Genomic DNA, 23,139 nt, shown 5'->3' on the forward strand with positions numbered 1-23,139 from the left:
AGGCTCCCCCGTCCCTGGGATTCTCCAGGCAAGAACACTGAAGTGGGTTGCCATTTCCTTCTCCAGTGCATGAAAGTGAAAAGTGAAAGTGAAGTCACTCAGTCGTGTCCAACTCTTTGCAACCCCATGGACTGCAGCCCACCAGGCTCCTCCGCCCATGGGATTTTCCAGGCAAGAGTCCTGGGGTGGGGTGCTAGTGCCTTCTCCATCCCAAGTGGCTGGCTCAGTGGTAAAGAATCCATCTGCCAATACAGGAGATATAGGAGACCAAGGTTCAATCCCTGGTCTGGGAAGATCCTCTGGAGAAGGAAATGGCAACTGCTCAAGTATTTTTGCCTGGACAATTCCATGGGCAGAGGAGCCTGGTGGGCTACAGTCCATGGGGGTCACAAAGAATTGGACACAACTGAGCAACTGAGCACACACACGCATATATCTTGTCTACGAGGTCACCTGAGCACTGGCCCCACCAGGGAGAACATAGAACATAGGGTGACTTGGGTGGCTCCACAAGCCAGCCTGCCCAAGTGCGAACTAGAACATGGACAAAATGGGGTCACCACTTTGGGTACCCATCATCTCACCCATTTTCACCTGAGTGCACTTGAGCCCAAGTGAGACCAACAGAGGTGGTTCCCTGATAAAGAGCTTGGAGGTGGGGGCAGCCCACACACAGCTGTGGCTGAGCCTGGGCTCCCTGGATTCCTTCATTCCTTCAGCATGCTGACTGAGCACCTGCGAGGTGTCAGGCCCTGTTCTAGGCTCTGGGGACAGAGCTCTGAGCAAGACAGCCAGACCCTGTACTCACTGAAGGAAAAGGACGAATAAATGAACAGCCTGCTTCAGAGAGTGGTTGTGCTGTGGAGAAAACAAACTGTGTGACGTGGTGGCCAGTGCCTCAGGGGGGACCCAAGGGAGAACAGCAGAGTGGGTGTGAAACCCTGCAATTCAGGTGGGACTTGGACCCAGGCCAGAACACGCTGTCTTTTAATTGAGGTCATACATCTGGGCTTTATTTATTCATTAATAAAGCTCAGGTTCTTGATGTCTTGTCACAGAGAGAATTCAGTGAGAGACAAAGTGATAGGTAAGAAGTGGATTTGTTTAGAGAGAAACACACTCCACAGGCAGAGAGTATGGGCCATCGCAGAAGGTGAGCGGCCCTGAAATATGAGGTGGTTAATTTTTATGGGCTGGGTAATTTCATAGGCTAATGAAAGGGAGGATTATTCCAAGTATTTCAGGGAAGGGGCAGTGATTTCCAGAAATTGGGCCACTGCCCACTTTCTGACATTGTATGATTGACCTCAGAACTGTGATGGTACTGGTGGGTGTGTTGTTGTTGTTCAGTCACCAAGTTGTATCTGACTCTTCAAAACCCCATGGACTGCAGCACGCCAGGCTTCCCTGTCCTTCACCATCTCCTGGAGTTTGCCCAAGTTCATGTCCATTGAAGCGGTGATACCATCCAACCATCTCATCCTCTGTTGCTGCTGGGTGTGTCACTTAGCTATTGCATTACACTGAGCATATAATGAGGCTCCAAGTCCACTGGAAGTGGAATCTTCCACCAGCTTGGAAAGTGAGCAACTTTCACTTTCACTTCCCACTTTTCTCCAAAGTGATATTCAATAACGGACTAGTTATCTATTGCTATATAGCAATATCCCAAAATGTAACGGATAAAACAACAGCTGATATTTATTATCTCACCCAGTTTCTGCAGTACAGGAATTTGGGATAGAGGGGTGTGTAACTTAGTTCTCTTGAATTGCAGTCAAGATATCAGCTGGGGCATCAGTCATGTCATTGAAAGCCTTACTGGAAGCGGGAGGAACCCCTTTCAGAGTCACTGCCCATGTGGCTGTTGGCTGGAGGCCTCAGCCTCTCATCACACATACTTCTCCCAAGGGCTGCTTGAGTGTCTTCACAACACGGGGGGTGGCTTCGCCCAGAGTGAGTGGTGCAAGAGAGAACAAAGAGGAAGCCACAGTGTCTTTAATGACCCAGCCTGGGAGGACACATTGCATCATTTCCACAGCATCATGTGGGTTACCCATGTCAGCCCTATTCAGGGTAGGAGGGGCCACACAAGAGCATGAATTCCAGGAGGCAGGGATCATGGGGGCCATGCTGGAAACTGGCTGTCGTGAAACATAGTGAGTGCCATATAGGGGGGTGACAGAGGATGAGATGGTTGGTTGGCATCACTGACTCAGTGGACATGAGTTTGAGCAATCTCCAGGAGATGGTGGAGGTCAGAGAAGCCTGGCATGCTGCAGTCCATGGGGTCGCAAAGAGTCAGACACGATTTAGTGACTGAACAACAACAACAAATATAAGTTAGTCACTTTATGTTCTTAGGACAGACCATCTCACTTGACCCTTTCAATAACTCTGTGCAGGACATGAAGTGGGAGGTGAAATAACTTGTCCAAGACTGCCAAGCTAATAAGGGGTTAGGACAGGGCCAAACTCAAGCTAGTCGCCCCACCAAGAGTGCCCAGCAGTCCGCTCTGCCACAAGTCTATCTCCTGGGCTCTGGAGAAGAATTCCTGGACTTCACCTGTGCTGGGCCTTTGTTTCCCAAGCCCTGGGCATGGCCTTTCCTCTTGGTTCTGCCAAGCCTGTGCCCACCAGGGGCCCCCAAAGGCTTCTCCTCCCACTGGTGCTCGCTGACTGCCCCTCATTCTCCCTGACGCCTCAAACCATGTTCCATGGTCTCTGGTCTCATTCCCGTTCTTGCTCTGGGATTCTTGGCAACAACCTCTGCAGTTCTAGGAATGCTGGCCCTGGGCTTGGAGGTTCTTGTCCGAAACTTGGCTAACAGAAGTGGTGATGCCAGGAATCCTTCCTGCCCTTTTGACCTGTGAGTTTTTGTTTTGCAGAGATGGTGTCATCTTTGCAAAAGGATATGTTAGCAAAGGATGAGCAAGTTCAACAACTAAAACAGGAGGTGAATCAACTAAAAAGTGAGAACAAGGAAAAGGATCACCAGCTTGAAGCCCTCAACTCCAGAGTGAGTGTCGGGTCATCATCAAAGTGTAGCTTCGAAAAGCAGACACGGTGCAGTCACATGTCTGCAGAGAAGTCAACTTCTCGGCAGCTTTTAAAGTACAGTATGTGGCTCAGAATAGCATGATATATTTTCAAATGCAGCAAACATTTTTTAACCCCTATGATAAATAAACCCCAGGAACAAACACACTTATTAGCATATATTGCTACTGTGCAGCTTAATGTAAAACAGAATAAAATCTCTCTGTGAGCAAGGACAACCCACAGGGCTCCATCACGGTCCCAGCACCACTGGTTCTCATAACTGCCTTCAAATCAGAACGTTTGAAGATCCAGATGCAAACACACAAACTCTCATTTCTTCCCTAGACTTGGTAGGCAAGTGAAGAGTTTTTTAAATGGAACTTTATTTGCAAATCTTGCCTTCCATGCCAACTTTAGAATCCTGACTCTATAGGATAAGATTTCTCAGTATTTGTATAATGCATCTGTTTCTGCCAGTCAAGGTAAAACCTCATAGCTTTCATCTCAGGTCATAACTCAGAGATTCCCAGCAGCTGTCTGATGGATTAGCTAGGGCTGCACGGGTGTGGGGTGGAAACATCCTGAGGTTCCAAGGAAAAGGCACAATACTGGTGCGTAGTACTACACCGAATATGGAACCAGCAAAAGGCACGAGCTTTGGAGTCAGACAGACCTGGGTCCAATCCCAGAGCTTTCTCTTACTGTAACTTATTTGGCCTTTATTTCCCTATCTGCGAAATGGGAATGACAAAATCGTTTTCCAAGACACGGGAGCCTGGTTTTAGCAGTGCTCCTCTGCCTCTGCCTCAGTCAGCTGCCTGGGCAATGCCTCTGCCTTTGTTTCTGCCAAGCAGAGTGCCCTCCTAGGCACTCACTGTTTTAGGTGAGAGGACTGTGTGTGTGTGTGTGTGTGTGTGTGTTGGGGACGAGATGGGTTGCAGAGCTGGTGCTTAGTAGAAGGAATATGCAAAGACAGCCCCTGCTTGGCTCTTCCACCTCCCACATGCATCAATTTGCTTATGTCCCCGTTTCCCCTTCCTTATTGACCTTGGAGTGAGGTCACTTTTCCTCTGGGTTCTTCCAGTCTTGTTTCTATATATTACCTAGAAATCAAGCAGTCAGTTATTTTACAGTGAATTTACACTATGCATATTTTTTTAAATCATAAACACAATGACTTCCCCATGCTAATAAATCAACGCTTTATCATTGGTCTTAAAAGCCACACACTTTCTCCTGGATGTACACAGTGTTATAAAGTGACCTCCTGTTATAAACAACACTTGTTTTTTTTTTTCCATTGTTACTGACAGTTCTATGGAGAACATCCTTGAAGCTACAATTCACTGATTTCTCTAATCATTGTCCTTAGGGTACATACTAAAGTGGGAATTTCTGGGTCGAAAGAAGGCACATCCATCCTTATGCTCTTAATGTCTGTTGCCAAAATGCCCTCGGAAAAGGCAGCTCTGTTTACCGCTTTGTGACCAACAGAGCAGTCGTGTCTTTGAGATGGAACCTGCACAAAAGCACTAAGATCCACCCAAACTCACTGGCCCTCCCTCACCACTCTCGATGCTCACTGAGTGAAAGCGGCTCAATTCCTTCACTAAGTACCCAGCCTCTGCAAGTCTGGACTCTCCCTGTGGTGCAGTTGGCTGGCTTTTGAAGGGCAACTAAGACACTTTATTTGTCAGAACTCACAAGAGGGGTGAACCAGGAACAGCCACAGGATCCCCGTGCTTCCGTCACACAGACGGTCTGGCCTCTCATGATGCAGGGTGTGATGGAGTTAAACAGCAGAAGACAGTTTTGGGCACGCACATAGGGACTTAGGGCCCCCAGTCAAGCCCACGTGACCTGGTTATTTTTCTCCCCAGTGCTCAGTGCTGAAAGAAGAGTTAAAGAAGGAAGATGCCCAGAAGGAGAACCTGGAGGCCCAAGAGAAAGAACTAAAACTCTACAAAACCGTGCGTTGAACCTGCTCACCCCTGGGTGTCCATGGAAAGCCTAGACTTTGACCTTCAGGGCTTTGGAGGGGTTCCTTGGCCCCTTAGCTAGTACAAACTCTGGGGCTTTACGGGTGTTTGTTAATGTAATTAACGTAATTCTTTGATTTGCTTGCCTCAAAGAGATGGGTAGAAAACCCTGGAAAACGTACTGTCCTAGGATTTCATGGACAGTTGGCTCTAGGCCCCTCATCAGCCCCTGGAGCTGGGCTAGAGTTGGGCTGGAGACTGGGACAGAAGGTGGCCAGGTGACCACTAGATGCTGCTAGAAATTCACCATAGTGCCTACCCCTGGACTTGTGATGCCCAAACTTTCATGATCTACTGTCTCAAGTTTTATCACAGCCATGGGCTCTGTTATTAACATGAAACGCCTCCTTAAGTATTGTTACTTAAATATCGATGCATTCAGTTTTACATCAGTTCATAAAAACAAAATAAAATGCAGACGTATCATTGGCTTTGTATGGAAGGTGAATATAAAAATTAGTACAATGAAAAGATGAGCACTAAATGTGAATGTTCACCCTCCGCGCCAGTCGAGTCCTCGAGAACATCACTAAGCATGTATTTTCCATCTATCGAGGCCATTTTCTTCTCTCAGGGGCACTGCTATTCTCTGTCTCAAATGGGAACAAAAAGAAAAAGCTCGTTGTTCTTTTCTTCCAAACTCTGCCCATGGTGTCTTCCAAATAACCCCTATTTAGACTGAACTCAAAATATATTCCAAGGAAGGAGAATCTAATGAGTGAATGTGTCCCTTGTACTGTTTAATCCAGAATGCATGCTGATCTTCAAAAGAAACTCAAATTTTCCCTCACCCTGCACTTTCAATGCATTTGTTGAAAGAAACCCTACTTTGCTTTAAAGATGTAGAAGCATCTCCCAAGGGAAAGAATTAACCTGATCTCAGACTAGGTTTCCACCTTAACGAACTGGGTGAGGTGAGTTACAAAGTTGACTTCCCTGCTGTTGAAACTTTCTTAGCAAATCCACGGCATGGAGAAAGAAGTGAGAAAGCTCAGGGAGGAGTTGAAGAGGAGCAGTACGGAGCAGAGCCTGATCTCTAAGACGCTTCGGGAAAAGAGCAAGGTATGGCAGGGATGGGTCATCTTGGCAACTGCTCCAGGCTGGGTCTGCCAGACTCCAAAGTTCCCCTGTGTAACCACGACCCACTGCCTTCAGTCATGAAATTACCCAGGAAAGAATTGATCCATTAAATCAAGCGTGTCAATGATGTTGTTCCAACTTAAATACTCTTATTGATTTGTGTGTGTGTGTGTCTTTGTGTTCTATCAGTCATTGGGAACGTTTGGTTTTTTTTTTTAATCTCATCATGATTGTAGATTTGTGTTTCTTCTTTTAATATTGACAAATTTTGCTTTATATATTGTGAGGTTGTATTACTATGTGCATATAAATTTAGAATTCTAATACTTCCAGTAGAACAAGACTTTTGATCATCATAAAATGTCCCTTTTTTTTTTTTTAGTGTCTCTTTTCATCTCTAGTAGTGTTTTCCCCTTAACATCATCTTTGTTGTGTAGCACCATCACTGGCTTGCTGTTGGTTAGAGTTTCCATAGCATATTTTTTTCATACTTTCTCTGTTAATTTTTTAAAATTTTATTTATTTGTTTCTTTTTGGCTGTGCTGGGTTTTCATTACTGCACACAGGCTTCCTCTAGATATGGTGAGCAGGGACTGCTCTCTAGTCGCGGTGCACCGGCTTCTCATTTCAGTGGCTTCTTGTGTGGAGCGTGGGCTTTGGGCTGCAAGGGCTCAGCAGTTGTGGCTCATGGGCTTAGTTGTCCCGTGGCATGTGGACTGTCCCAGGACCAGGGATCAAGCCTGTGTCCTCTGCTTTGGCAGATGGATTCTTAACCACTGGACCACCAGGGAAGTCCTCTCTGTCAATTTTTAAGTTTTAGACATATAGCTTCCAAATAGCATATCATTTTTACAAAACCCAGTTTGACAGTCTTCTGCTTTCAGTCCGTTTATGTTATCTAATCACTCATACACTGGGATTTAAATCTACTTTCTTGCCCAGTGCCAGTTGTACTCTCTGTAACTATATTGCTTTTTCTCTCCTTTCTTGCCTCCTTTTGAGTTGATGGTTTTCTGTCATTCCACCTTCCCCGTCTATTAGCTTGGAAACATTTCACTTTTTTACTATCCTTTTAACCATAGTAAGACAATAGCATTTTATCCTTGACTTGCAAAGATCTCACATTAAGTTTTTCACGCTTCCATTGCTCTCTTAGTGGTCATCCTAAAGATTACAACGTGCATTCTTTTTTAATTAATAAACGTATTTCTTTGGCTGTGCTGGGTTTTAGTTGCAGATCGTCACTGTGGCACGTTCGACCTTCAGTTGCAGCATGCAAACTCTCCATTTGTGGCATGTGGAATCTAGTTCCCTGACCAGGAATTGAACCCGGGCCCTTAGCATTGGGAGCGCAGAGTCTTAGCCACTGGACCACCACAGAAGTACTTACAATGTACATTCTTAATTTACCAAGATGTAGTATTAGTTGATAATTATGCCCTTCTCCTTGACAATGTAGTGAATTTAGAACACCCTGACTGCACTTAACCCCTCCAGATTTGTCAGTCATTGCTGTCATTTTCTAAACTCCTCTCTATAGTTATTAATAAAGCCCCCAAAGATATTATTGGCATTTTTATATAGTCAGTATCATATGCACACGTTACTCTTACTGTTGCTTGTCTTTTCTGCCTCTTTGATCATCCATCTGCATTCATTTTTCTTGTCTCTGAAGAATACCCTTTAGTGTTTTCCTTCCCTGTAGCTCTGTTGATGACAGTCTCAGATGTGTCTGTGTGTCTATCTTGAAATGATATTTAACCTTCATTCCTAAAACACATTTGACTGCCTATTGAATTCTACAATGGCAGTTCTTTTGTTTCAGCACCTTAGAAACAGCATTAGGTATGTCACTGCTGTCTTTTGGCTCCTGTTATTTCTATTTAGAAGTCATCTGTAAGCCTTATTGATGTACCTTTGCAAAACCTGTCTTTTTCTCTGGCTGCTTTTAAGATTTCCTTTTCCCTGGATTTCCAGCAGTCTTATCATGATTTATCTAGGTGCGGATTCATTTTTCTTTGCCTTGTTCAGAGCTCATCAGGGCTTCTTGAATCCCTGGCTTGGTGTTTTGTGCTAGTTCTGGCCCTCAGGCTCTATTGCACACAGGCAGCGGGGCGCTACCAGGGCCTCGGAACAGAGAACCAGCATGTGACATTCGCAGCCACTAATGGTGAAAACGGTAGGTGCACGTTCTCACGCTGGGCATCACCACCAAACATTTCATCTCTTCCCTCTTCACAACAGCGCCATGACCTAGAGAGCACCCTCCCCATTTAACAGATGAGAAAGTCAAGACCGCGTGTTAACTAGCAGTGTAACTAGCCCGGTCGCATAGTTTTGGCTGACTCCAGGTTGGTCTGACTCCAATCACTACTGTGTAGCCAACAGCCACGTGCTACTGTTCACACTGATATTAACCAAAATTAAATACACTTTGAAATTCATTTCCTCGATCACACCAGCCCCTGTTTCGAGCGCTGGATCACCAGATGTGGTTTGTGGCTGCTGTATTAGATGATACAGAGTCAGAGCATCTGTATCGTTGTGGAAAGTTCTGTGGGTCAGAGCTGCCCTACAGCTGGCTAACCCTCACAGTACCGCAAGGCGCTAAACTCGAGGCGAGGAGGCCAGCTGCCACAGCCCAGCATGTCACCTGAGAGGGGTGGAGGACAGGCGTGGAGAGCACCAGGCGTGACGGAGGGAGCAGGGCAGCCCCTGAAGTTGCCTGAGGCTCAGGAGTGGGAATGGGGGGCTGTTCGTGGAGAACACAGATAAGGGCAGAGTCCAGGGTTGGACTTGGCTTCTGTGGTGTATGGAAATGCCACTGAAATACAGGTCAGAGCATGTTTAGATCTGGAAGGAAACTAAGGCCCCAGAGAGGTGGCTTTTCCAAGGTACCAGAGCTGGGTAGTCGCTCTACCTCTGTATACTCTACTCAGAGGAAAGCTCCAAAGAGCTCTTCTGGGTCTTTTATTACATCTCTGTGATCCCCCTTGTAAGATCCCTAATCAACACGGCCCATGGGATTTGTTTCAGCACAAAGTCTTTCCATTTATTTATGAGCATTTGCCTGGTTTCCTGTTGGTGCCAGAGCCCTGGGCTCAGTAGGTATGTCCCTGAAATGACTAGGTGTGTCCCTGAAAGGAGCAGCTGCAAGGCCCACACTTGCCAGCAGATGGTAGCATCGAGCACTCCCAGGCTCACCTCAGCTTGCCCCGTTACCCAAGCAAGGGAGGATTAGACGAGCAAGCTTCTGCACTTCAAACGCTTTCTTTTGCAGGCTGAGATTCTTAATAGACGTTTCTGAGCAAGCCTCTAGAGAAGTTTCCACCAGTGGGTGTGCTCAAAGTGGTGATGACAAATAGTTAAGATGATAAACCCAGTAATAACACTGACCAAGGACCTTTGGTGGAGTCTTAGAAGGAGGCTGCATGGCAGATATTCCTGTTCACCTTTTAAAAAATATATTTATTTATTTGGTTGCACAAGATCTTAATTGCTGTACATGGGATCCTCTATCTTCGTTGCGGCATGTGAGATCTAGGTCCCTGACCAGGGATCAAACCTGGGTGCCCTCCATTGAGAGCAAGGAGACTTAGCCACTGGACCACCAGGAAATTCCCCACCCACCTTTTATAGGTCACACCAATATTTACCACACTCACAGACCTGTAAGCACTATTCCAAATATTTTAAATTCCCACAATAACTCTGTGCTGCAGTACAGGCACCATCATCCCCATTTGACAGATGAGAACACTGAGTCACAGAGCAGTGAAATCCCTTTCCCAGGGTCACACATCTTGCTAGGGACCGAGCTGGGATTGGAGTCTGTGATAGGACATAGTCGAGCCCAGGGTGCAGAGCTCAGCCCCTTCCCTTAAGGGGTATCTCCCTGTGAGTTTATCTCCACCCTGTGTATCCCATGACCCCTGCCACGGGGCCACAGCTGTCCCTACCCCTCAAGGACTCCCCCACTGCCATTAGCACCACCCCACCCAGAAGAGTTCCCCCAGAGGGCGTGATGATCACATTAGCAGCAAGCCCATGCTTTCATCATCCTTTCAGGTTGAAGAGAAGCTTCAGGAGGATTCCAGAAGGAAATTGCTTCAGCTGCAAGAAATGGGGAACAGAGAAAACCTCATTAAAGCCAATTTGGAAAGGGCAGTAGGTCAGGTAGGCGTGCTGCCAAGCCCCTTCATGGCCCACCGCTCTCCACGGAGCCCTGGGCCCAAGAGGCCGGCGGGGATGAGTGAGAAGGAGGATGGCCTGGTTTAATTTCACCCACTTATCCCTGGGGACAGGGCTCCCGAGTCCCAGTGGATGTCGCTAAAAAGGCTTTTCCTGCTGGGAAGCTGCCCACACTGGTGTTTGCCATCACCTGAGACCCTGACCAAGCAGCCAGTCCCAGGTCAAGGCCCACCCCGGTGAACCAGCCGTGTGGGTCCCTCTTAGGGAGGGTTTGAGCCTTTCAACCTCAGTGGTGTTTCTAGCACTTTCTCCTTCACATTTTTTTTGTCTTGACATGTACAGCCAGCGATCTTTCTTCCTCTGGGTCTCCAGACGCTCTAGTCGGTATCCACAGGGGATGCCACTTTTCTGTTTGTTTTTGTTTTGTTCTGTTTTGTTTGGCCAAGCCACGTGGCTTGCAGAATCTTAGTTTCCCAACCAGTGATCAAACCCGTGCCCCCTGCAGTGGAAGCGCAGAGTCTTAACCCCTGAACCACTAGGGAAGTCCCGCCACTTTTCTTAATGAAGTATTAATAATATGCAGGTCAAGAAGCAACAGTTAGAACTGGACAGGGAACAACAGACTGGTTCCAAATTGGAAAAGGAGTACGCCAAGGCTGTATACTGTCACCCTGCTTATTTAACTTATATTTAACTTATGCAGAGTACATCATGTAAAATGCTGGGCTGGATGAAGCACAAGTGGGAATCAAGACTGCCGGGAGAAATATCAATAACCTCAGATATGCACATTAACACCACCCTTATGGCAGAAAGCAAAGAAGAATTAAAGAGATGAAAGTGAAGAAGCTGGCTTAAAACTCAACATTCAGAAAACGAAGATCATGGCATCTGGTCCCATCGCTTCATGGCAAATAGATAGGAAAACAATGGAAACAGTGAGAGGCTTTATTTGGGGGGCCTCCAAAATCACTGCAGATGGTGACTGCAGCCATGAAATTAAAAGACACTTACTCCTTGGAAGAAAAGCTATGACCAACCTAGATAGCATATTAAAAAGCAGAGACATTACTTTACCAACAAAGGTCTGTCTAGTAAAAGTTGTGGTTTTTCCAGTAGCCATGTATGGATGTGAGAGTTGGACTATAAAGAAAGCTGAGCACCAAAGAATTGATGCTTTTGAACTATGGTGTTGGAGAAGACTCTTGAGAGTCCCTTGGACTGCAAGGAGATCCAACCAGTCCATCCTAAAGGAAATCAGTCCTGAATATTCATTGGAAGTACTGATGCTGACACTGAAACTCCAATACTTTGGCCACTTGATGCAAAGAACTGGCCATTGGAAAAGGCCCTGATGCTGAGAAAGATTGAAGGCAGGAGGAGAAGGGGACAACAGAGGATGAGATGGTTGGATGGCATCACCGACTGGATGGACATGAGTTTGAGTAAGCTCCGGGAGTTGGTGATGGACAGGGAAGCCTGCTGCAGTCCATGAGGTTGCAAAGAGCCGGACATGACTGAGTGACTGAACTGAACTGTATAGTAGAATTAATAATAGAACCCAGATTATCACAGCTCATGCAAATGGAGATTGGCAAGGTGGGGAGCAGGCTCTGACTCAGCAGGTCTGGGGGTGCCATCTCCCAGGGTCTGACCCAAGATGGCCCAGCAGCCCTTCCTCTTACACGTGGAGCAGACATGATGGCCAGAACATGCAAACAAGGCCTCAGAAAAAACTAAGGGAGGGCAGACGAGATCCCAGGATAGGGCACTGCCCCTGTGGAAGGTGGCCCACCCAGGGCAGCCCACCTTGGACCCCTCCACAAGTCACCCCTCTCCTGGCAACCATGGCTCCAGGAGGACAAGAACATTTTGCATGTATGTATGTTTGTGCTTTTCTTCTTCTGGGCGGATGAGTCCACCTCGTCACTCATTGGATTCTCAGAAGGGTCTGTAAACTACCCAGAAAGGTTAAGAACCACAGTCCTTAAAGGAGCGCTCCAGCCCACCCAGCCCAGCTCCCGAAGCCCTTCCATGTGGTGGCATCCAAGCCTGAACCAGCAGTATGACCGGGCACTGTCCCCTACGCTGAACTCCAGAAGCACCCACAGGTTAAATGATGACGATAGTGCCTCTTGGCAGGTATTAAAGCCTCTTCAACAAACATCCACACCATCACCCCCAGTGTCCCCTCTCCTGCAGGGCACTGACCCTTAGCAAGGGAGAGAGCCCGCCGCTCTGGGCTTCCCTTGGTGCACCTGGCCTACCCCTGCCCCTGCCAGCGCTCTGCACCCCCAGCACACACCCACCTTGAGAGTATGGTCTGTGCCACTTGCCAGGAGCCTGGTCATGCCTCCAGCCAGAGCTCATTCAGGAAGACCCTTAGAGACACAGAGATTCCTCCAGGACTTGAGAGAGTAAGGATGAGGCCTCTCTGTGCTGCCCTGGCCTTCCCACGTCACCCTCTTGTCCACAGCCAGCTCCCTGCCTGAGGTCATGCCCTTCCCCAGGCAAGTGACTCCAGAACTGACTCCTGTTGTCCAGCAGGACCTGTCCCTCCACTCAGAGCAGTCCCATAGGGTGCCTCTGGTGGTGATGCGGGCCATCGCCCATGGGGCCCTGCCTACATAACCTCTTCCTCGGGCAAGTTAGGACCCTCCCCTTGGTCATGAAACCAACAGACGGCCCGGAATCCCTCAGATCACCCAGCTGGCTCCCGGCAAGCTGGCTGCAGAGCTGTCTTAAGGAGAGTCATAATTCCTCTCCTTGGCTTTTCAGAACTTCCTGGTGTGCAGCAAACTCCTGTGTCTTGGGACCCATTGACATTCACATTGATTCCCCAGCTGTTACGGTCCTTCAGGCTCTATTTTAGAGTCTTTCGTGACCACATTTTTGCCTGTGAGCCAAAAACCCAAGCCAAGGGCCATCATGTTGGTAAACTTCCAGAGAGGGTTGGGCTTGTTTGCCTCTCAGGTCTCTCATGAACCTGGAACACCTTGAACTTGTCATTCTAGAAGTCCTGATTCTAATGTAACTGTATTCTTTCATCAACTGTAATCTGAAGACACCAGAAGCAGGGAGATAGTCAATAAAAGCTGGCCGAACTGAAGGCGAGGACTTTGAACACCTGCCAAGTCAGTTGTTTCTGTTACAGGCATTCGATGAACACTTATTGAGTGCCTGCTGGGTGCCAGGCTCCGGGGACCCTGAGGGGAATACAGCAGGCGTCATCTTCAGGACACAAGACCTAAGGCACAAAATGGCAGCAGGCTGCTCATCCTTCTCTCCCCGGGCACCCTGGCTGATTACACAGTTTACTCGGGCTGACAGCCTCAATATTTATCTCACAGCCTGGTGCCAGCGTACCAATTACGGAAGAGCGCTCCCGGCCCCAGACTTCCCACTGGATAATTGGCAGTGAGTGGCTCTTCTGAGGGCCTGAGACGTATGTGAGCTGCACACGCGCATCGGCTGGGTTAGGCGGGCATGCCTGAAAAGTCGTTAAAACCTACTGTCCCCCTCTCTTGTGTGGGCATTGCCCCTTCCGGTGAGAGGTGAAGGTGTTAATAATCCGTTTGCCTGCGTGCTTAGTCACTTGGTCGTGACCAACTCTTTGCAACCCCATGGAGTGTAGCCTGCAGGCTCCCCCATCCATGCAATTTTTCAGGCAAGAATACTAGATTGGGTTGCCATTTCCTACTCCAAGGGATCTTCCGGACCCAGGAATTATACCCACATCTCTTGTGGCTCCTGCATTGGCAGGCGGATTCTTTACCACTAGGACCACCTAGGAAGCCCCAACCATAGTGACCATTAATGGTGTGCAGAGCCTTCTAACCGATTTCTCCCAGACCCAGCAGTGGAAGTGCCTCCTGAAGCCTTGCGGCTGCAGCTGCACCACTCATTCCATCACCTTCCCTTTCTTTGTGCTGCAGCTGGAGCATTTCAGAAGTCAGGTCATCAAGGCCACCTACGGACGAACGAAGCCGTTCCAGGACAAGCCCGTCTCTGATCAGCAGGTTCGTCCCTCTTCCCCACTTTCTTCCTCGGGGACCCAGGACTCCAGACACTGGGAGCATATGTTTCTGTTTTTTGTTGGTGGCGCATATTTTTCACACTGTTGCTACACCATGAAGATTTGTTTTGATATTCCGGGATTTCCTGGCTTTTGGAGTAAAAGCCAGTGAAACTCCCTTGAAGTGTTTCTGTGAAAATCAAATGGAACCACCCAGGCTTGTGTCTGGTCTCCAGGCCTGCATGGTCCACCTCCGTTAGTCCCACGAGGAAAGAGCCTCTCCATAGAGCAGGCGTCCTGGCTCGTTCCTCCTGAAGAGGGCAGCCGGCAGCGAGGCTGTGCCTCTGGCGTAAGGACTGACTTGTTATTCTGTTTGTCCCCTCCAACACTGTGTTGGCATGCGGGTGAAAAATTCACACCATGGACTGCTCTCAGATAGCCTAGCCTTCTCTTTCAGGCCCCACAGCATCAGGCTCAGCATGATGAATCACTCTCAGAGTTCCGAAGAATCTAGAACACACACGGGGCCACATGACAAGCCTTTGGCTCTTAAAAATCATCTCTGATCCTGGGGAACATGCCCTGGTTGGTGACAGAGCCGACATTCCCTCCAGAGCCATCACCCAAACATGCCAGGACCTCCCTCCCCAACCCTGCGGAGATGGGAGCTCAAGCCCATACCTTCCCCCAACCCAGGGCCCCTCCCGCCAGAGCCACCCTGCGATGTCAGTCTTTTTTTTTTTTCTCCCATTAGTTAATAGAGAAGATCACCCAGGTCACTGAGGACAACATCAACTTTCAGCACAAAAAGTGGACCCTGCAGAAGGAGACCCAGCTCGGCCTCTGCCAACAGGAGGAGATCACAGACAGCGTTGAGAAGCTGAAGAAGGCCTTAGACAGTTGCCAGGTGCCCTCCTCCGCTTCTCACCCATGCCCCCCGTGGCTCACGTTGTGCTCCTTGTTCAGGAAATCGTCCGGCTCCGCTTTTCTGCCCACCTTCTCTCTTGCTGGAGATATCTGTTTGAGGTAGAAAACAAAGGACCTCAAAAACTGCCTCCCAGGTGAACTTGGTGTGGCCAAGAAAAAGCTGCCCGACACTCCCCTTTGGGAGGCCCCTGGACCTCAGGGGAAGAAATGTTGTTGTTGTTCAGTCACTCAGTTGTGTCTGACTCTTTGCGACCCCGTGGACTGCAGCACGCCAGACTTCGCTGTCCTTCACCGTCTGCTGAAGTTTGTTCAAACTCATGTCCGTTAAGTCAGTGATGCCATCCAACCATCTCATCCTCTGTTGCCCCCTTCTCCTCTTGCCCTCAAAATAGCCCTAGGTTATTTCCAGAGAAACCAAGAAAACATCCTGCTCTTTATTTTCATTTTTCTTTTTTGTCCCAGCAATGGAAAGGCTGCTCTTACCCTAGTCACCTTTGACTCTGGAGGAGACAAGACTGGTTCTGACCGACCACCACCCCCCACCTCCCAGCCCCCACCCAGAGAACCAGCTTTATCAGAGCAGGCAGCTGCTTCTGCTTTCTCTGGAAATAAGCAGCTGCTATTTGGGGAGTCTGTGTGAATGTTGGCTTGTCAGCACTTTTTCAAGTCAGGAAATCGGACTTTCTGACCAGCTTATGTGTTGATCTCAGCAGGAATTTTGTAGCCAAATTTGGTTCTTGTTTCAGCCAAATTGTCCTTGGCAATTTGGCTTTGGAATTGCCTGTACCTAAACAAGGGATCTCTTCCTTTTTCTGTTCTGTTTTTTTTTTTTTTTATTTTGTTTATTGGCTGTACCAGAGATTATTTGCAGCATGTGGGACCTTCAATCTTCATTGCTGCATATGGGATTTTTTAGTTGTGGCACGTGGGATCTAGTTCCCTGGCCAAGGATCAAACCCGAGCCCACTGTACTGGGAACACGGAGTCTTCACCACTGGACCACCAGGGAAGTCCCTTTTTTTGCTTTTTATTTTATACTGGGGTATAGGAGAAGGCAATGGCACCCCACTCTAGTACTCTTGCCTGGAAAATCCCATGGATGGAGGAGCCTGGAAGGCTGCAGTCCATGGGGTCGCTGAGGGTCGGACACAACTGAGCAACTTCACTTTCACTTTTCACTTTCATGCACTGGAGAAGGAAATGGCAACCCACTCCAGTGTTCTTGCCTGGAGAATCCCAGGGACAGTGGAGCCTCGTGGGCTGCTGTCTGTGGGGTCGCACAGAGTCGGACATGACTGAAGCGACTTAGCAGCATAGCGGACTATATCTTGGGCTTCCCTTGTGGCTCAGCTCGTAAAGAATCCGCCTGGAATGTGGGAGACCTGGGTTCAATCCCTGGGTTGGGATAATCCACTGGAGAAGGGAAAGGCTACCCACTCCAGTATTCTGGCCTGGAGAATTCCATGAATTGTATAGTCCTTGGGGTCGCAAAGAGTCAGACACGACTGAGCGACTTTCACTCTCATAGCCAATTAACACACCGTGTTGTGGTAGTTTCAGGTGAACAGTGAAGGGACTCAGACATCCATATACACGCATCCATTCGCCCCCAGACTCCCCTCCCATCCAGGCTGCCACATAACTTTGAGAGAGTTCCATGTGCTGTACAGTAGATACTTGTTGGTTATCCATTTTAAATATAGCAGTGCCCAGCAGCCATTAATTCATTCTCTAAGTCTGTAAACACGGGGTCTCTTTGACCATCGAAAGTCCCAATTAAAGTGCACACAAAATAAAAGCTGCCCCCTCGTCCGCCCACCCTAAAAGGCAACTAGAAGTGGGCCATCCCAGGGCACTTCCTGCTTCAAGAACTCATCAAGAACAACCGCTCTCTGCAGGTCACGGCGGCCGGGTGCTATTTCTGGCAATGGTGCCCTGGCTCCTCACGACCTCATCTCTTTCCAGGCTTGCATGAAGATGTCGTGCTGCAGCAACGACCTGAGGAAGGAGGTCAGCTTCCTGCAGCACCTGCAGGTGAGCCCACCTGTCTCGGGGCTCCAGAGGGTGTCACTGGACATCCTGCGCCTGTCGCTGTCCTGGCTGGAGGAGACCGAGCACCTCCTCCAAGACGTGGGCATCCAGTTCTCCAGCTCCAACAAAGGTAACGGCAGCCCTCTTCTCCTGTAGTTGCATGACTGAAATGTCGCGTCAAATCTGATCACGACGGGACATCTGTTGAGGGAGGCTTCTTGTTGGGTGTGCGGCCAAGCGTTCCTTTCTCCAGACTTAACTTCGTTTCAGCACTTGAGAAGTGATGTTCCAGGAAAAGAGTATACACAAGTGAGACATGACTGCTGGAGAAAAACGAGATGTGACAGAGGCAATAGGAAGAAGCAAAATTATGCCAAATCTTCTCTCTTAGAAGTTACCACATACATATAAAAATACACTGTTTTTAGAGCAGTTTTGGTTTCACAGCAAAATTGAGAGGATGATATGGAGATTTCCTAGGTACCCTCCATCGCCACTCATGCCCAGCCCCCCAGTTATCAACATCAGCACCAGAGAAGTACAACTGTTGCAGCTGATGAATCTACATGGACACATCATAATCACCCAAAGCCCCTGGTTTACATTGGAAAGAAAAGTCAGAGTTGCTCAGTCGTGACTGACTCTGTGAACCCATGGACTATACAGTCCATGGAATTTTCCAGGCCAGCATACTGGAGTGGGTAGCCTTTCCCTTCTCCAGGGGATCTTCCCAACCCAGGGATTGAACCTAGGTCTCCCACATTGTTGGGGTGGAGGATTCTTTACCAGATGAGCCACAAGGGAAACCCAAGAATACTAGAGTGGGTAGCCTATTCCTTCTCCAACGGATCTTCCCCACCCAGGAATCGAACCAGGGTCTCCTGCATTGCAAGTGGATTCTTAACTAACTGAGCTATCAGGGAAGTGATCAGGTTTACTTTGGGGTTCACTCCTTTTAATTTTAATTTTACTGGAGTGTAGTTGATCTGCAGTGTTGTGTAGGGTTTACTCTTGTTGTACATTCTATGGATTTGGGCTTGGACAAATGTGTGATAACATGTAGCTACCATTATAATATCATACGGAATAGTCTCATTGCCCTGAAAATCCTCTGTGCTTCCTCCCCGACCTCCAGTCCCTGGCAACCACAGATCTTTTTTATTGTCACCATGGTTTTTTGCCTTTTCTAAAATATCATATCGTTGGGATCATACAACCTTTCAGATTAGTTTCTTTTACTTAGTAATATGCATTTAAGTTTCCTCTAAGTTTTTTCATGGCTTGACAGCTCTTTTTTTAGTGCCAAATAATATTCCATTGCTTCCCAAGTAGCGCAGTGGTAAAGAACCCTTCTGCCAATGCAGGAGACGCAGGAATCAAGGGTTTCATCCGAGGGTCAGAAAGATCCCCTGGATAGGAAATGGCAACCCACTCCACTCCAATGTTCTTACCTGGAAAATTCCATAGACAGAAGAGCCTGGCAGGCTGCAGCCAAGAGGTTGACTGAGTGACTAAGCACTGAGCAATGTTCCATTATGCATTCACCTACTGAAGGACATCCTGGTTGTTTCCAAGTTTGGGCAATTATGAATAAAGCTGCCATAAACATCCACGTGCAGGTTTGTGTGTGGGCGTGTTTTCAACTCCTTTGAGGAAATACCAAGGTTGTAGTTGCTGGATCATGTGGTTAGAGTACATTTAGTTTTTAATGAAACCACAAAGCTCTCTTCCAAAGTGACTGTATTTTGCATTCCCACCAACAATGAGTGAGAGTTCCTGTTGCCTCACATCCTTGCCAGTATTTGATATTGTCAACACTGTCTGTCATATTCTTTGTGTAACTTCCAAGGCATTTTCCCATGGAAAGAGCTACGTGAGTCTAGGCAAGTTATTCCCCTCTCTGTGCCTCAGTTTCCTTATCTGTAAAATGGGGATAATAGGGTGTACTCACTCCATAGGATTCTTGTGAGGATTAAAATGCATTAATATATCTAAAGTATTTAAAAATAGTACCTATCATAGAATACGTTCTACCTGTAAATGTTTATTGATTTATTAACTTTACCAAAAAAATAATGTCATACCCAGTTTTCTTTAGTTTTGTTCCTAACAGTACATCAGGAACACCCTTCCTTGTCAATACACACATCATTGCTGTCACTGATGATGAGGAATCCCACTATGTAGGATGTACCATAATTTATTTAGCCAATTCTCTATCTTGGGCATTTAAGTTGTTTCCAATTTTTCACACACAGAAATGATGCTGACATAAATATTGTTCACCTTATCTTATCATCTAAGATGTGGAAAGATATAAACCACTTTCACTCAGCAAAGATTTATTACAGGTCTGCTAGATACCAGGCCCCATGCCAGGCAGAGATATAATGGGGCCAAAAACAGGTAGAATCTAGATCTTGGCTATAAAACTCCTCCTTCTTTACTGTGAATATGAACTCTTTCATAATAAAATATTGCTGAGACAACAGGCTCTATCCCAGCCCTTGTAGATTTTATGGTCTCAGGAAAGGATAGGATCTTCATTTCAGTTGCTCAGTCATGTCCAACTCTTTGCAACCCCATAGACTGCAGCACGCCAGGCTTCCCTGTCCATCACCAACTCCCAGAGCTTACTCAAACTCATGTCCATCCAGTCGGTGATGCCGTCCAACCATCTCATCCTCTGTCATCCCCTTCTCCTCCCATGTTCAATCTTTCCCAGCATCAGGGTCTTTTCAAATGAGTCAGTTCTTTGCATCAGGTGGCCAAAGTATTGGAGCTTCATCTTCAGCATCAGTCCTTCCAATGAATATTCAGGACTGATTTCCTTTAGGATGGACTGGTTGGATCTCCTTGCAGTCCAAGGGACTTTCAAGAGTCTTCTCCAACACCACAGTTCAAAAGCATCAATTCTTCAGCACTGAGCTTTCTTTATGGTCCAACTCTCACATCCATACATGACTACTGGAAAAACCATAGCTTTGACAGGATGGACGTTTGTTGGCCAAATAATGTCTCTGCTTTTGAATATGCTGTCCAGGTTCGTCACAGCTTTTCTTCCAAGGAGCAAGCATCTTTTAATTTCATGGTTGCAGTCATCATCTGCAGTGATTTTGGAGCCCAAGAAAATAAAGTTTGTCACTGTTTCCATTATTTCCCCATCTATTTGCCATGAAGTGATGGGACCAGATGCCATGATCTTCGTTTTCTGAATGTTGAATTTTAAGCCAGCTTTTTCACTCACCTCATTCACTTTCATCAAGAGGCTCTTTAGTTCCTCTTCACTTTCTCCCATAGGATGGTGTCATCTGCATATATGAGGTTATTGATATTTCTCCCGGCAATCTTGATTCCAGCTTGAGCTTCATACAGCCTGGCATTTCACATGATATACTCTGCATGTAAATTAAATAAGTAGGGTGACAATATACAGCCTTAACATACTCCTTTCCCGATTTGGAACCAGTCTGTTGTTCCATGTACAGTTCTAACTATTGCTTCTTGACCTCCATTCAGATTTCTCAGGAAGCAGGTAAGGTGGCCTGGTATTCCCATCTCTTGAAGAATTTTCCAGTTTATTGTGATCCACACAGTCAAAGGCTTTGGCATAGTCAATAAAGCAGAAGTAGATGTGTTTCTGGAACTCTCTCACTTTTTTGATGATCCAGCGGATGTTGGCAATTTGATCTCTGGTTCCTCTGCCTTTTCTAAATCCAGCTTGAATATCTGGAAGTTCATGGTTCATGTACTGTTGAAGCCTGGCTTGGAGAATTTTGAGCGTTACTTTACTAGCGTGTGGGATTAGTGCAATTGTGCCATAGTTTGAACATTCTTTGGCATTGCCCTTCTTTGGGGTTGGATTGAAAACTGACCTTTACCAGTCCTGTGGCACTGCCGAGTTTTCCAAATTTGCTGGCATGTTGAGTGCAGCACTTTCATAGCATCATCTTTTAGGATTTGAAATAGCTCTGCTGGAATTCCATCACCTCCACTAGCTTTGTTCATAGTGATGCCTCCTAAGCCCCAGTTGACTTCACTTTCCAGGATGTCTGGCTCTAGGTGAGTGATCACACCATCGTGATTATCTGAATCATAAAGATCTTTTTTGTATAGTTCTTCTGTGTATTCTTGCCACCTCTTCTTAATATCTTTTGCTTCTGTTAGGCCCATACCATTTCTGTCCTTTATTGTCCCCATCTTTGCATGAAATGTTCCCTTAATATCTCTAATTTTCTTGAAGAGATCTCTAGTCTTTCCCATTCTATGTTTTCCTCTATTTCTTTGCATTGATCACTGAGGAAGACTTTCTTATCTCTCTGTGCTATTCTTTGGAACTCTGAATTCAGATGGGTATATCTTTCCTTTTTTCATTTGCTTTTCACTCCTCTTCTTTTCTCAACTGTTTGTAAGGCCTCCTCATACAACCATTTTGCCTTTTTGCATTTCTTTTTCTTGGGGGTGGTCTTGACCACTGCCTTCTGTACAATGTGACGAACCTCCATCCATAGTTCTTCAGGCACTCTTGTCTATCAGATCCAATCCCTTAACTCTGTTTTCTCACTTCCACTGTATAATCGTAAGGGATTTGATTTAGGTCATACCTGAATGGTCTAGTGGTTTTCCCTACTTTCTTCAATTTAAGTTTGAATTTGGCAACAAGGATTTCATGATCTGAGCCACAGTCAGCTCCCAGTCTTGTTTTTGCTGATTGTATAGAGCTTCTTCATCTTTGGATGCAAAGGATATAATCAATCTGATTTCATTATTGACCATCTGGTGATTTCCATGTGTAAAGTCTTCTCTTGTGTTGTTAGAAGAGGGTGTTTGGTATGACTAGTGTGTTCTCTTGGCCAAATTCTGTTGGCCTTTACCCTGCTTCATTTTGTACTCCAAGGCCAAATTTGCCTGTTGCTCCAGGTATCTCTTGACTTCCTACTTTTGCATTCCAGTCCCCTGTAATGAATAGGACATCTTTTTTGGGTGTTAGTTCTAGAAAATCTTGTAGGTCTTCATAGAACCCATTCAATTTCAGCTTCTTCACCATTACTGGTCATGGCATAGACTTGGATTACTATGATAGTGAATGGTTTGCCTTGGAAATGAACAGAGATCATTCTGTCATTTTTGAGATTGCACCCAAGAACTGCATTTCAGACTCTCTTGTTGACTAAAAGGGCTACTCCATTTCTTCTAAGGGATTCTTCCCCACAATAGTAGATACAATAGTCATCTGAGTTAAATTCACCCGTTCTGATCCATTTTAGTTCACTGATTCCTAAAATGTTGATGTTCAGTCTTGCCATCTCCTGTTTGACCACTTCTAATTTACCTTGATTCATCGACCTGACATTCCAGGTTCCTATGCAATATTGTTCTTTACAGCATCGGACTTTACTTCCATCACCAGTCACATCCACAACTGGGTGTTGTTTTTGCTTTGGTTCCATCTCTTCATTCTTTCTGGAATTGTTTCTCCACTCTTCTCCAGTAGCATATTGGGCACCTATCGACCTGAGGAGTTCATCTTTCAGTGTCCTATCTTTTTGCCTTTTCATATTGTTCATGGGGTTCTCAAGGCAAGAATACTGAAGTGGTTTGCCATTCCCTTCTCCAGTGGACCACGTTTTGTCAGAACTCTCCACCATGACCTGTCTGTTTTGGGTGGCCCTACATGGCATGGCTCATAGTTTCAATGAGTTAGACAAGGCTGTGGTCCATGTGATCAGTTTGATTATTTTTTGTGATTGTGGTTTTCATTCTGTCTGCCCCCTGATGGATAAGGATAAGAGGCTTATGGAAGTTTCCTGATGG

At 46.7% G+C, this 23,139-nt stretch overlaps 1 protein-coding gene across 2 annotated transcripts in view; it reads left to right on the top strand.

Annotated features, from left to right (window-relative positions):
* FHAD1 (forkhead associated phosphopeptide binding domain 1) overlaps positions 1–23,139 on the top strand; it is a 165,286-nt gene that overhangs the window by 77,509 nt on the left and 64,638 nt on the right. For both annotated transcript variants that reach the window (XM_045165685.1, XM_045165684.1), the window contains 7 exons: positions 2,889–3,019; positions 4,923–5,012; positions 6,039–6,143; positions 10,230–10,337; positions 14,288–14,371; positions 15,122–15,274; positions 17,260–17,455. In XM_045165685.1, the coding sequence (XP_045021620.1) occupies positions 2,889–3,019; positions 4,923–5,012; positions 6,039–6,143; positions 10,230–10,337; positions 14,288–14,371; positions 15,122–15,274; positions 17,260–17,455 (867 nt within the window). The remainder of the gene's footprint in view (positions 1–2,888; positions 3,020–4,922; positions 5,013–6,038; positions 6,144–10,229; positions 10,338–14,287; positions 14,372–15,121; positions 15,275–17,259; positions 17,456–23,139) is intronic.

This window comes from Bubalus bubalis, chromosome 5, assembly GCF_019923935.1.
Source record: "Bubalus bubalis isolate 160015118507 breed Murrah chromosome 5, NDDB_SH_1, whole genome shotgun sequence".
Classification (NCBI taxonomy): Eukaryota; Metazoa; Chordata; class Mammalia; order Artiodactyla; family Bovidae; genus Bubalus; species Bubalus bubalis.